We start from the raw sequence: 15,247 nt of genomic DNA, 5'->3' as shown, positions 1-15,247 counted from the left end.
TGTGTACTGGTGTGATGGCTGGTACTGGGTATACCAGCCATGTGTACTGGTGTGATGGCTGGTACTGGGTATACCAGCCATGTGTACTGGTGTGATGGTTGGTACTGGGTATACCAGCCATGTGTAATGGTGTAATGGCTGGTACTGGGTATACCAGCCATGTGTACTGCTGTGATGGCTGGTACTGGGTATACCAGCCATGTGTACTGGTGTGATGGCTGGTACTGGGTATACCAGCCATGTGTACTGGTGTGATGGCTGGTACTGGGTATACCAGCCATGTGTACTGGTGTGATGGCTGGTACTGGGTATACCAGCCATGTGTACTGGTGTGATGGCTGGTACTGGGTATACCAGCCATGTGTACTGGTGTGATGGCTGGTACTGGGTATACCAGCCATGTGTACTGGTGTGATGGCTGGTACTGGGTATACCAGCCATGTGTACTGGTGTGATGGCTGGTACTGGGTATAACAGCCATGTGTCTAAGGATGGCATGGTATATCATCAGTACCTCTGGAGGTTCTTGAGAGGTTGGTCACACGATGGACATTTCTTGCCGCCCCACAACTTGGTTTTAGCTGCGTGAAGACAACTACGGCAGTAACTACACCCTTGACTCCAGAGACCCGCTGGACTACTGCTGCTGTTGCTGCTGCTGCTGTTGTTGTTCATGCTAATAACACATGGACTGTCTCAGAGAGAAGGTAGATGGCTACAGTAACACCCAACAGGTCATTAAGTCTTACAGGGGTACCAGGTGGCCTGTGAATCACTTGGTACAACAGGAGAGTCACCTGGTACACCAGGAGAATCACCTGGTACACCAAGAGAGTCACCTGGTATATCAGGAGAGTCACCTGGTACACCTGGAGAGTCACCTGGTGTACTAACATTAATTAAAACTTGACTTACTTAAGAGCAGTGAAAATGATAACTCACACCAGCCACCAACCCTCACACTACACAACACTCAGATGACACAGTCTGGCCAGCCAGCCTCTCTCAGCCACCAACCCTCACACTACACTACACTCAGATGACACAGTCTGGCCAGCCAGCCTCTCTCAGTCACCAACCCTCACACTACACAACACTCAGATGACACAGTCTGGCCAGCCAGCCTCTCTCAGCCACCAACCCTCACACTACACTACACTCAGATGACACAGTCTGGCCAGCCAGCCTCTCTCAGCCACCAACCCTCACACTACACTACACTCAGATGACACAGTCTGGCCAGCCAGCCTCTCTCAGCCACCAACCCTCGCACTACACTACACTCAGATGACACAGTCTGGCCAGCCAGCCTCTCTCAGTCACCAACCCTCACACTACACTACACTCAGATGACACAGTCTGGCCAGCCAGCCTCTCTCAGCCACCAACCCTCACACTACACAACACTCAGATGACACAGTCTGGCCAGCCAGCCTCTCTCAGCCACCAACCCTCACACTACACAACACTCAGATGACACAGTCTGGCCAGCCAGCCTCTCTCAGCCACCAACCCTCACACTACACTACACTCAGATGACACAGTCTGGCCAGCCAGCCTCTCTCAGTCACCAACCCTCGCACTACACTACACTCAGATGACACAGTCTGGCCAGCCAGCCTCTCTCAGTCACCAACCCTCACACTACACTACACTCAGATGACACAGTCTGGCCAGCCAGCCTCTCTCAGCCACTAACCCTCACACTACACTACACTCAGATGACACAGTCTGGCCAGCCAGCCTCTCTCAGCCACCAACCCTCACACTACACAACACTCAGATGACACAGTCTGGCCAGCCAGCCTCTCTCAGCCACCAACCCTCACACTACACTACACTCAGATGACACAGTCTGGCCAGCCAGCCTCTCTCAGCCACCAACCCTCACACTACACTACACTCAGATGACACAGTCTGGCCAGCCAGCCTCTCTCAGTCACCAACCCTCGCACTACACTACACTCAGATGACACAGTCTGGCCAGCCAGCCTCTCTCAGCCACTAACCCTCACACTACACTACACTCAGATGACACAGTCTGGCCAGCCAGCCTCTCTCAGTCACCAACCCTCACACTACACTACACTCAGATGACACAGTCTGGCCAGCCAGCCTCTCTCAGCCACCAACCCTCGCACTACACTACACTCAGATGACACAGTCTGGCCAGCCAGCCTCTCTCAGTCACCAACCCTCGCACTACACTACACTCAGATGACACAGTCTGGCCAGCCAGCCTCTCTCAGCCACTAACCCTCACACTACACTACACTCAGATGACACAGTCTGGCCAGCCAGCCTCTCTCAGCCACCAACCCTCACACTACACTACACTCAGATGACACCGTCTGGCCAGCCAGCCTCTCTCAGCCACCAACCCTCACACTACACTACACTCAGATGACACAGTCTGGCCAGCCAGCCTCTCTCAGCCACTAACCCTCACACTACACTACACTCAGATGACACAGTCTGGCCAGCCAGCCTCTCTCAGCCACCAACCCTCACACTACACTACACTCAGATGACACAGTCTGGCCAGCCAGCCTCTCTCAGTCACCAACCCTCACACTACACTACACTCAGATGACACAGTCTGGCCAGCCAGCCTCTCTCAGTCACCAACCCTCACACTACACTACACTCAGATGACACAGTCTGGCCAGCCAGCCTCTCTCAGCCACTAACCCTCACACTACACTACACTCAGATGACACAGTCTGGCCAGCCAGCCTCTCTCAGCCACCAACCCTCACACTACACTACACTCAGATGACACAGTCTGGCCAGCCAGCCTCTCTCAGTCACCAACCCTCGCACTACACTACACTCAGATGACACAGTCTGGCCAGCCAGCCTCTCTCAGCCACTAACCCTCACACTACACTACACTCAGATGACACAGTCTGACCAGCCAGCCTCTCTCAGGAGCATCTCAGGAGTCTCAGGAGCCTCTCTCACGAGACTCTCAGGAGAGCCTTTCTCAGGAGTCTCCCTGAGGAGAACCTCTCTCAGGAATCTCTAAGGAGCCTCTCTCACAAGTTCACCCCCTGGGTGTGGCTCAGGGCAGGGAGTCCTTCACCTACAGAGCTGACAGTAAACACACACTGAACACTCCCTTCCCCGCCAGTACACGGTGTTACATAGCACATGTACTTACAGTACACAGTGTTACATATTATATGTACTCACCAGTACAAGGTGTTACATAGCACATGCACTCCCAGAACACAGTGTTACATATATGTACTCACCAGTACACGGTGTTACATAGCACATATACTCCCAGGACACGGCGTTACATAGCACATGTACTCCTAGTACACGGTGTTACAGTACATGTACTCCCAGTATACGGTGTTACAGAGCACATGTACTCCCCGTACACGGTGTTACGAAGCACACGTACTCCCAGTACACAGTGTTACATAGTACATGTACTCACAAGTACACGGAGTTACAGAGTACATGTACTCACCAGTACAGCGTTACATAATACATGTGCTCACCAGTACAGTGTTACATAGTACATGCACTCACCAGTACAATGTTACATAGTACATGTACTCAGCAGTACAGTATTACATAGTACATGTACTCATCAGTACAGTACGTGCTCATCAACAGAAATTACATGGTTTTTCCTCAGCGGTCAGTATTACATTTTTACATGTCCCCAGTGGTGTTCATTTCATGCACTCGGCATTACAGTATTCATGGTCATGTCTCAGCGGTCCCCAGTATTCATAGTACATGCTCAGCGTATGTTCAAGTACTGCCCCCAGCAGTCCCATTATTACATTTTGCATGCACTCAGCAGTGGTGCATAGTGCATGTCTCAGCGGTGGGGGCTTACATGGTACATGTCTCGGCGGCCAGTTTCCCGGGTATTGCCCCCGGGGGTTTGGGGGTTTCATGGTTGTCTCGGCGGTGGGGCGTTGGGGTTGCTCGGCGGCCCCGGGTTTTACCCCCATGGTATATGCACTCAGCGGTACAGTTTTGCATAGTATGTCTCAGCGGTCCCCAATTTTTACATAGTTGTCTCAGCGGTGGGGCATTACATAGTCATGCCCCAGCGGCACGGTTTTCCCCAAATTATATGCACCCCAGCGGGTACGGTTCATGGTATTTTCTCAGCGGTGGGGCGATTAATTGCATGTACTCAGCGGTCCCCAGCAATACATTTTAATGTCTCAATGATCGGTAATCCCGGCTTTATCAAACGGTAATACATGACACGGGGCCCGGGGTCAGTAATCCCGGCACTGTACTCCCCAATTTGCAAATGCATGAAAATGTACCCCAGCGGTCAAACAGTACGGTAATACATGACACATGTACTCAGCAGTACGGTAATACATGACACATGTACTCAGCAGTACAGTAATACATGGTACATGTACTCAGCAGTACGGTAATACATGGTACATGTACTCAGCAGTACGGTAATACATGGTACATGTACTTAGTAGTAAAGTAATACATGGTACATGTACTTAGTAGTAAAGTAATACATGGTACATGTACTCAGCAGTACGGTAATACATGGTACATGTACTTAGTAGTAAAGTAATACATGGTGCATGTACTTAGCAGTACAGTAATACATGGTGCATGTACTCAGCAGTACAGTATTACATAGTACATGTACTCAGCAGTACAGTATTACATAGTACATGTACTCAGCAGTACAGTATTACATAGTACATGTACTCAGCAGTACAGTATTACATAGTACATGTACTCAGCAGTACAGTATTACATAGTACATGTACTCAGCAGTACAGTAATACATGGTACATGTACTCAGCAGTACGGTAATACATGGTACATGTACTCAGCAGTACGGTAATACATGACACATGTACTCAGCAGTACAGTAATGCATGACACATGTACTCAGCAGTACAGTAATGCATGACACATGTACTCAGCAGTACAGTAATACATGACACATGTACTCAGCAGTACAGCAAAACATGGTACATGTACTCAGCAGTACAGTAATACATGACACATGTACTCAGCAGTACAGCAAAACATGGTACATGTACTCAGCAGTACGGTAATACATGACACATGTACTCAGCAGTACGGTAATACATGACACATGTACTCAGCAGTACAGTAATGCATGACACATGTACTCAGCAGTACAGTAATGCATGACACATGTACTCAGCAGTACAGTAATACATGACACATGTACTCAGCAGTACAACACTTGAGCAAAGCCATCCAAAATCAAAGTAGGTTCGAGAGTTATGCTGACTAACTTTAACAAAACGTCTGCAATGCCTAAGCTTGATCAAAAGTTTGTTGGTCCTTATCGAGTAGTTGAACATATCACTGGTAATAAGTATAAGGTTAGAGAAATTAGTACTGGTCAGTATAAAGAATCACATTTAGATCATATGAAGTTAATATGTGATGATAATGATATTCCAACCCAGACTAATGTGCAGACTCTGACAATCCTCCTGATCCTGTACCCTCTACCTCTGATACTCAGTCAGACGATCAACCTGAATGTCGTTATTTCCTACGTACACGACAGGTATTGAGAAATCCTCAAGTATCATTTGTAACTACCAATTCAGATTTGCCTCAAATACAGCATGAGTTAGCCAGTGCAACAGAGTTTGATCCTCCCAGAGATGACACCCATTCTGCATATATCAATCTCACCCTAGCAGAGTTGGGGTTAAATGTAAATAACCTGTATAGATGAATAATTACAGTATCAACTTATCAGTATTCAAGAATTTTTTTTTGTGTGTTCACGTTCTCTCCGAATTCTGAGAGTTAACAGTCTAGATTTGAGTGCACCGAATCTGCCTTTCTGTTAAACACTTCTTTCTTTGTATATATTCCTTCCTCAGAATCCGTAGATCACATGAATACTGATCGATCGATCAAATTTTTTTATCACTTCTATTGTGTAATCCCAATGTTGAGTTTCATTCGATGAGTTGTGCTATATTATACCTTGTAATGCATTACAGTTTCATTACGTAAGCTTCCAATCCAATATTCTAGTTATGTATGACATTTATAGTGAAGTTCTTGTGTACTCTAAGCCTTGTGTTTTCAGTGTAGACTCAGTGTTTGTGCCCCGCCACTTGTAAGTGTTGTGTGCCCCGCCACTTGTAAGTGTTGTGTGCCCCGCCACTTGTAAGTGTTGTGTGCCCCGCCACTTGTAAGTGTTGTGTGCCCCGCCACTTGTAAGTGTTGTGTGCCCCGCCACTTGTAAGTGTTGTGTGCCCCGCCACTTGTAAGTGTTGTGCCCCGCCACTTGTAAGTGTTGTGTGCCCCGCCACTTGTAAGTGTTGTGTGCCCCGCCACTTGTAAGTGTTGTGTGCCCCGCCACTTGTAAGTGTTGTGTGCCCCGCCACTTGTAAGTGTTGTGTGCCCCGCCACTTGTAAGTGTTGTGTGCCCCGCCACTTGTAAGTGTTGTGTGCCCCGCCACTTGTAAGTGTTGTGTGCCCCGCCACTTGTAAGTGTTGTGTGCCCCGCCACTTGTAAGTGTTGTGCCCCGCCACTTGTAAGTGTTGTGTGCCCCGCCACTTGTAAGTGTTGTGTGCCCCGCCACTTGTAAGTGTTGTGTGCCCCGCCACTTGTAAGTGTTGTGTGCCCCGCCACTTGTAAGTGTTGTGTGCCCCGCCACTTGTAAGTGTTGTGTGCCCCGCCACTTGTAAGTGTTGTGTGCCCCGCCACTTGTAAGTGTTGTGTGCCCCGCCACTTGTAAGTGTTGTGTGCCCCGCCACTTGTAAGTGTTGTGTGCCCCGCCACTTGTAAGTGTTGTGTGCCCCACCACTTGTAAGTGTTGTGTGCCCCGCCACTTGTAAGTGTTGTGTGCCCCGCCACTTGTAAGTGTTGTGTGCCCCGACACTTGTAAGTGTTGTGCCCCGCCACTTGTAAGTGTTGTGTGCCCCGCCACTTGTAAGTGTTGTGCCCCGCCACTTGTAAGTGTTGTGTGCCCCGACACTTGTAAGTGTTGTGCCCCGCCACTTGTAAGTGTTGTGTGCCCCGCCACTTGTAAGTGTTGTGTGCCCCGCCACTTGTAAGTGTTGTGTGCCCCGACACTTGTAAGTGTTGTGTGCCCCGCCACTTGTAAGTGTTGTGTGCCCCGCCACTTGTAAGTGTTGTGTGCCCCGCCACTTGTAAGTGTTGTGTGCCCCGCCACTTGTAAGTGTTGTGTGCCCCGCCACTTGTAAGTGTTGTGTGCCCCGCCACTTGTAAGTGTTGTGTGCCCCGCCACTTGTAAGTGTTGTGTGCCCCGCCACTTGTAAGTGTTGTGTGCCCCGCCACTTGTAAGTGTTGTGTGCCCCGCCACTTGTAAGTGTTGTGTGCCCCGCCACTTGTAAGTGTTGTGTGCCCCGCCACTTGTAAGTGTTGTGTGCCCCGCCACTTGTAAGTGTTGTGTGCCCCGCCACTTGTAAGTGTTGTGTGCCCCGCCACTTGTAAGTGTTGTGTGCCCCGCCACTTGTAAGTGTTGTGTGCCCCGCCACTTGTAAGTGTTGTGTGCCCCGCCACTTGTAAGTGTTGTGTGCCCCGCCACTTGTAAGTGTTTGTGCCCGCCACTTGTAAGTGTTGTGTGCCCCGCCACTTGTAAGTGTTGTGTGCCCCGCCACTTGTAAGTGTTGTGTGCCCCGCCACTTGTAAGTGTTGTGTGCCCCGCCACTTGTAAGTGTTGTGTGCCCCGCCACTTGTAAGTGTTGTGTGCCCCGCCACTTGTAAGTGTTGTGTGCCCCGCCACTTGTAAGTGTTGTGTGCCCCGCCACTTGTAAGTGTTGTGTGCCCCGCCACTTGTAAGTGTTGTGTGCCCCGCCACTTGTAAGTGTTGTGTGCCCCGCCACTTGTAAGTGTTGTGTGCCCCGCCACTTGTAAGTGTTGTGTGCCCCGCCACTTGTAAGTGTTGTGTGCCCCGCCACTTGTAAGTGTTGTGTGCCCCGCCACTTGTAAGTGTTGTGTGCCCCGCCACTTGTAAGTGTTGTGTGCCCCGCCACTTGTAAGTGTTGTGTGCCCCGCCACTTGTAAGTGTTGTGTGCCCCGCCACTTGTAAGTGTTGTGTGCCCCGCCACTTGTAAGTGTTGTGTGCCCCGCCACTTGTAAGTGTTGTGTGCCCCGCCACTTGTAAGTGTTGTGTGCCCCGCCACTTGTAAGTGTTGTGTGCCCCGCCACTTGTAAGTGTTGTGTGCCCCGCCACTTGTAAGTGTTGTGTGCCCCGCCACTTGTAAGTGTTGTGTGCCCCGCCACTTGTAAGTGTTGTGTGCCCCGCCACTTGTAAGTGTTGTGTGCCCCGCCACTTGTAAGTGTTGTGTGCCCCGCCACTTGTAAGTGTTGTGTGCCCCGCCACTTGTAAGTGTTGTGTGCCCCGCCACTTGTAAGTGTTGTGTGCCCCGCCACTTGTAAGTGTTGTGTGCCCCGCCACTTGTAAGTGTTGTGTGCCCCGCCACTTGTAAGTGTTGTGTGCCCCGCCACTTGTAAGTGTTGTGTGCCCCGCCACTTGTAAGTGTTGTGTGCCCCGCCACTTGTAAGTGTTGTGTGCCCCGCCACTTGTAAGTGTTGTGTGCCCCGCCACTTGTAAGTGTTGTGTGCCCCGACACTTGTAAGTGTTGTGTGCCCCGCCACTTGTAAGTGTTGTGTGCCCCGCCACTTGTAAGTGTTGTGTGCCCCGCCACTTGTAAGTGTTGTGTGCCCCGCCACTTGTAAGTGTTGTGTGCCCCGCCACTTGTAAGTGTTGTGTGCCCCGCCACTTGTAAGTGTTGTGTGCCCCGCCACTTGTAAGTGTTGTGTGCCCCGCCACTTGTAAGTGTTGTGTGCCCCGCCACTTGTAAGTGTTGTGTGCCCCGCCACTTGTAAGTGTTGTGTGCCCCGCCACTTGTAAGTGTTGTGTGCCCCGCCACTTGTAAGTGTTGTGTGCCCCGCCACTTGTAAGTGTTGTGTGCCCCGCCACTTGTAAGTGTTGTGTGCCCCGCCACTTGTAAGTGTTGTGTGCCCCGCCACTTGTAAGTGTTGTGTGCCCCGCCACTTGTAAGTGTTGTGTGCCCCGCCACTTGTAAGTGTTGTGTGCCCCGCCACTTGTAAGTGTTGTGTGCCCCGCCACTTGTAAGTGTTGTGTGCCCCGCCACTTGTAAGTGTTGTGTGCCCCGCCACTTGTAAGTGTTGTGTGCCCCGCCACTTGTAAGTGTTGTGTGCCCCGCCACTTGTAAGTGTTGTGTGCCCCGCCACTTGTAAGTGTTGTGTGCCCCGCCACTTGTAAGTGTTGTGTGCCCCGCCACTTGTAAGTGTTGTGTGCCCCGCCACTTGTAAGTGTTGTGTGCCCCGCCACTTGTAAGTGTTGTGTGCCCCGCCACTTGTAAGTGTTGTGTGCCCCGCCACTTGTAAGTGTTGTGCCCCGCCACTTGTAAGTGTTGTGTGCCCCGCCACTTGTAAGTGTTGTGTGCCCCGCCACTTGTAAGTGTTGTGTGCCCCGCCACTTGTAAGTGATGTGTCCCGCCACTTGTAAGTGTTGTGTGCCCCGCCACTTGTAAGTGTTGTGTGCCCTGCCACTTGTAAGTGTTGTGTGCCCCGCCACTTGTAAGTGTTGTGCGCCCCGCCACTTGTAAGTGTTGTGTGCCCCGCCACTTGTAAGTGTTGTGTGCCCCGCCACTTGTAAGTGTTGTGTGCCCCGCCACTTGTAAGTGTTGTGTGCCCCGCCACTTGTAAGTGTTGTGTGCCCCGCCACTTGTAAGTGTTGTGTGCCCCGCCACTTGTAAGTGTTGTGTGCCCCGCCACTTGTAAGTGTTGTGTGCCCCGCCACTTGTAAGTGTTGTGTGCCCCGCCACTTGTAAGTGTTGTGTGCCCTGCCACTTGTAAGTGTTGTGTGTCCCGCCACTTGTAAGTGTTGTGTGCCCCGCCACTTGTAAGTGTTGTGTGCCTCGCCACTTGTAAGTGTTGTGCCCCGCCACTTGTAAGTGTTGTGTGCCCCGCCACTTGTAAGTGTTGTGTGCCCCGCCACTTGTAAGTGTTGTGTGCCCCGCCACTTGTAAGTGTTGTGTGCCCCGCCACTTGTAAGTGTTGTGTGCCCCGCCACTTGTAAGTGTTGTGTGCCCCGCCACTTGTAAGTGTTGTGCCCCGCCACTTGTAAGTGTTGTGTGCCCCGCCACTTGTAAGTGTTGTGTGCCCCGCCACTTGTAAGTGTTGTGCCCCGCCACTTGTAAGTGTTGTGTGCCCCGCCACTTGTAAGTGTTGTGCCCCGCCACTTGTAAGTGTTGTGCCCCGCCACTTGTAAGTGTTGTGTGCCCCGCCACTTGTAAGTGTTGTGCCCCGCCACTTGTAAGTGTTGTGCCCCGCCACTTGTAAGTGTTGTGTGCCCCGCCACTTGTAAGTGTTGTGTGCCCCGCCACTTGTAAGTGTTGTGTGCCCCGCCACTTGTAAGTGTTGTGTGCCCCGCCACTTGTAAGTGTTGTGCCCCGCCACTTGTAAGTGTTGTGTGCCCCGCCACTTGTAAGTGTGGTGTGCCCCGTCACTTGTAAGTGTTGTGTGCCCCGCCACTTCTAAGTGTTGTGTGCCCCGCACTTGTAAGTGTTGTGTGCCCCGCCACTTGTAAGTGTTGTGTGCCCCGCCACTTGTAAGTGTTGTGCCCCGCCACTTGTAAGTGTTGTGTGCCCCGCCACTTGTAAGTGTTGTGTGCCCCGCCACTTGTAAGTGTTGTGTGCCCCGCCACTTGTAAGTGTTGTGTGCCCCGCCACTTGTAAGTGTTGTGCCCTGCCACTTGTAAGTGTTGTGTGCCCCGCCACTTGTAAGTGTTGTGTGCCCCGCCACTTGTAAGTGTTGTGCCCCGCCACTTGTAAGTGTTGTGCCCCGCCACTTGTAAGTGTTGTGCCCCGCCACTTGTAAGTGTTGTGCCCCGCCACTTGTAAGTGTTGTGCCCCGCCACTTGTAAGTGTTGTGCCCCGCCACTTGTAAGTGTTGTGCCCCGCCACTTGTAAGTGTTGTGTGCCCCGCCACTTGTAAGTGTTGTGCCCCGCCACTTGTAAGTGTTGTGCCCCGCCACTTGTAAGTGTTGTGTGCCCCGCCACTTGTAAGTGTTGTGCCCCGCCACTTGTAAGTGCTGTGCCCCGCCACTTGTAAGTGTTGTGCCCCGCCACTTGTAAGTGTTGTGTGCCCCGCCACTTGTAAGTGTTGTGCCCCGCCACTTGTAAGTGTTGTGCCCCGCCACTTGTAAGTGTTGTGCCCCGTCACTTGTAAGTGTTGTGTGCCCCGCCACTTGTAAGTGTGGTGCCCCGTCACTTGTAAGTGTTGTGTGCCCCGCCACTTCTAAGTGTTGTGTGCCCCGCACTTGTAAGTGTTGTGCCCCGCCACTTGTAAGTGTTGTGTGCCCCGCCACTTGTAAGTGTTGTGCCCCGTCACTTGTAAGTGTTGTGTGCCCCGCCACTTGTAAGTGTTGTGCCCCGTCACTTGAAAGTGTTGTGTGCCCCGCCACTTGTAAGTGTTGTGTGCCCCGCCACTTGTAAGTGTTGTGCCCTGCCACTTGTAAGTGTTGTGTGCCCCGCCACTTGTAAGTGTTGTGTGCCCCGCCACTTGTAAGTGTTGTGCCCCGCCACTTGTAAGTGTTGTGCCCCGCCACTTGTAAGTGTTGTGCCCCGCCACTTGTAAGTGTTGTGCCCCGCCACTTGTAAGTGTTGTGCCCCGCCACTTGTAAGTGTTACACTTCCAGTTTTGTTTCTTGTTTTATTTTTATTCATATTTTTCATATTTCTTTGAACAAATTCACTCTTAGTGTAATTTATTTTTGAATGTAAAGTGTTTTGTTTACTCTGAGTAAATTGTTTTTTCTAATTTACAATTAAGAGTTAAAGTGTTCCATCAGTTTTTCTTATTTTATTTTATTATTTAACCAACACTTTCCCAGTGTAACTTTATTATTGCAGTGATTATTTCTGCAGTGATTATTACTGCAGTGATTATTTCTGCAGTGATTATTACTGCAGTGATTATTACTGCAGTGATTATTACTGCAGTGATTATTACTGCAGTGATTATTACTGCAGTGATTATTACTGCAGTGATTATTACTGCAGTGATTATTACTGCAGTGATTATTACTGCAGTGATTATTACTGCAGTGATTATTACTGCAGTGATTATTACTGCAGTGATTATTACTGCAGTGATTATTACTGCAGTGATTATTACTGCAGTGATTATTACTGCAGTGATTATTACTGCAGTGATTATTACTGCAGTGATTATTACTGCAGTGATTATTACTGCAGTGATTATTACTGCAGTGATTATTACTGCAGTGATTATTGCAGTGATTATTACTGCAGTGATTATTACTGCAGTGATTATTACTGCAGTGATTATTACTGCAGTGATTATTACTGCAGTGATTATTACTGCAGTGATTATTAATGCAGTGAGTATTACTGCAGTGATTATTACTGCAGTGATTATTACTGCAGTGATTATTACTGCAGTGATTATTACTGCAGTGATTATTACTGCAGTGATTATTTACTGCAGTGATTATTACTGCAGTGATTATTACTGCAGTGATTATTACTGCAGTGATTATTTCTGCAGTGATTATTACTGCAGTGATTATTACTGCAGTGATTATTACTGCAGTGATTATTACTGCATTATTACTGCAGTGATTATTACTGCAGTGATTATTTCTGCAGTGATTATTTCTGCAGTGATGCAGTGATTTCTGCAGTGATTATTACTGCAGTGATTATTACTGCAGTGATTATTACTGCAGTGATTATTACTGCAGTGATTATTACTGCAGTGATTATTACTGCAGTGATTATTACTGCAGTGATTATTACTGCAGTGATTATTACTGCAGTGATTATTACTGCAGTGATTATTACTGCAGTGATTATTACTGCAGTGATTATTACTGCAGTGATTATTACTGCAGTGATTATTACTGCAGTGATTATTACTGCAGTGATTATTACTGCAGTGATTATTGCTGCAGTGATTATTACTGCAGTGATTATTACTGCAGTGATTATTGCTGCAGTGATTATTACTGCAGTGATTATTACTGCAGTGATTATTGCTGCAGTGATTATCACTGCAGTGATTATTGCTGCAGTGATAATTACTGCAGTGATTATTACTGCAGTGATTATTACTGCAGTGATTATTACTGCAGTGATTATTACTGCAGTGATTATTACTGCAGTGATTATTACTGCAGTGATTATTACTGCAGTGATTATTACTGCAGTGATTATTACTGCAGTGATTATTACTGCAGTGATTATTACTGCAGTGATTATTACTGCAGTGATTATTACTGCAGTGATTATTACTGCAGTGATTATTACTGCAGTGATTATTACTGCAGTGATTATTACTGCAGTGATTATTACTGCAGTGATTATTACTGCAGTGATTATTACTGCAGTGATTATTACTGCAGTGATTATTACTGCAGTGATTATTACTGCAGTGATTATTACTGCAGTGATTATTACTGCAGTGATTATTACTGCAGTGATTATTACTGCAGTGATTATTACTGCAGTGATTATTACTGCAGTGATTATTTCTGCAGTGATTATTTCTGCAGTGATTATTACTGCAGTGATTATTACTGCAGTGATTATTACTGCAGTGATTATTACTGCAGTGATTATTTCTGCAGTGATTATTACTGCAGTGATTATTACTGCAGTGATTATTACTGCAGTGATTATTACTGCAGTGATTATTACTGCAGTGATTATTACTGCAGTGATTATTACTGCAGTGATTATTACTGCAGTGATTATTTCTGCAGTGATTATTACTGCAGTGATTATTACTGCAGTGATTATTTCTGCAGTGATTATTACTGCAGTGATTATTACTGCAGTGATTATTACTGCAGTGATTATGACTGCAGTGATTATTTCTGCAGTGATTATTACTGCAGTGATTATTTCTGCAGTGATTATTACTGCAGTGATTATTACTGCAGTGATTATTACTGCAGTGATTATTACTGCAGTGATTATTACTGCAGTGATTATTACTGCAGTGATTATTACTGCAGTGATTATTTCTGCAGTGATTATTACTGCAGTGATTATTACTGCAGTGATTATTTCTGCAGTGATTATTACTGCAGTGATTATTACTGCAGTGATTATTACTGCAGTGATTATTACTGCAGTGATTATTACTGCAGTGATTATTACTGCAGTGATTATTACTGCAGTGATTATTACTGCAGTGATTATTACTGCAGTGATTATTACTGCAGTGATTATTACTGCAGTGATTATTACTGCAGTGATTATTACTGCAGTGATTATTACTGCAGTGATTATTACTGCAGTGATTATTACTGCAGTGATTATTACTGCAGTGATTATTACTGCAGTGATTATTACTGCAGTGATTATTACTGCAGTGATTATTACTGCAGTGATTATTACTGCAGTGATTATTTCTGCAGTGATTATTACTGCAGTGATTATTACTGCAGTGATTATTACTGCAGTGATTATTACAGCAGTGATTATTACTGCAGTGATTATTACTGCAGTGATTATTACTGCAGTGATTATTACTGCAGTGATTATTTACTGCAGTGATTATTACTGCAGTGATTATTACTGCAGTGATTATTACTGCAGTGATTATTACTGCAGTGATTATTACTGCAGTGATTATTACTGCAGTGATTATTACCGCAGTGATTATTACTGCAGTGATTATTACTGCAGTGATTATTACTGCAGTGATTATTACTGCAGTGATTATTACTGCAGTGATTATTAGTGACTGCAGTATTGCTGCAGTGATTATTACTGCAGTGATTATTACTGAAGTGATTATTACTGCAGTGATTATTACTGCAGTGATTATTACTGCAGTGATTATTACTGCAGTGATTATTACTGCAGTGATTATTGCTGCAGTGATTATTACTGCAGTGATTATTACTGCAGTGATTATTACTGCAGTGATTATTACTGCAGTGATTATTACTGCAGTGATTATTGCTGCAGTGATTATTACTGCAGTGATTATTACTGCAGTGATTATTATGTGATTATTACTGCAGTGATTATTTCTGCAGTGATTATTACTGCAGTGATTATTACTGCAGTGATTATTACTGCAGTGATTATTACTGCAGCGATTATTACTGCAGTGATTATTACTGCAGTGATTATTACTGCAGTGATTATTACTGTAGTGATTATTACTGCAGTGATTATTACTGCAGTGATTATTTCTGCA

General features: G+C 47.3%; 1 protein-coding gene across 11 annotated transcripts in view; it reads right to left on the bottom strand.

Annotated features, from left to right (window-relative positions):
- The window catches only part of LOC128692052 (Na[+]-driven anion exchanger 1), a 369,866-nt gene extending 369,176 nt beyond the window's left edge, over window positions 1-690 (bottom strand). For all 11 annotated transcript variants that reach the window (XM_070085267.1, XM_070085266.1, XM_070085273.1 and 8 more), the window contains exon 1: window positions 515-690. In XM_070085267.1, coding sequence (XP_069941368.1) covers window positions 515-675 — 161 coding nt within the window. In that variant the 5' untranslated portion in view covers window positions 676-690. The remainder of the gene's footprint in view (window positions 1-514) is intronic.
- Between the last annotated feature and the right edge of the window lie 14,557 nt (window positions 691-15,247).

Source organism: Cherax quadricarinatus, chromosome 15 (assembly GCF_038502225.1).
Source record: "Cherax quadricarinatus isolate ZL_2023a chromosome 15, ASM3850222v1, whole genome shotgun sequence".
NCBI lineage: Eukaryota > Metazoa > Arthropoda > Malacostraca > Decapoda > Parastacidae > Cherax > Cherax quadricarinatus.
The sequence above is the reverse complement of the archived record's forward strand: the minus strand, read 5'-3'. Positions and strand labels throughout refer to the sequence as shown.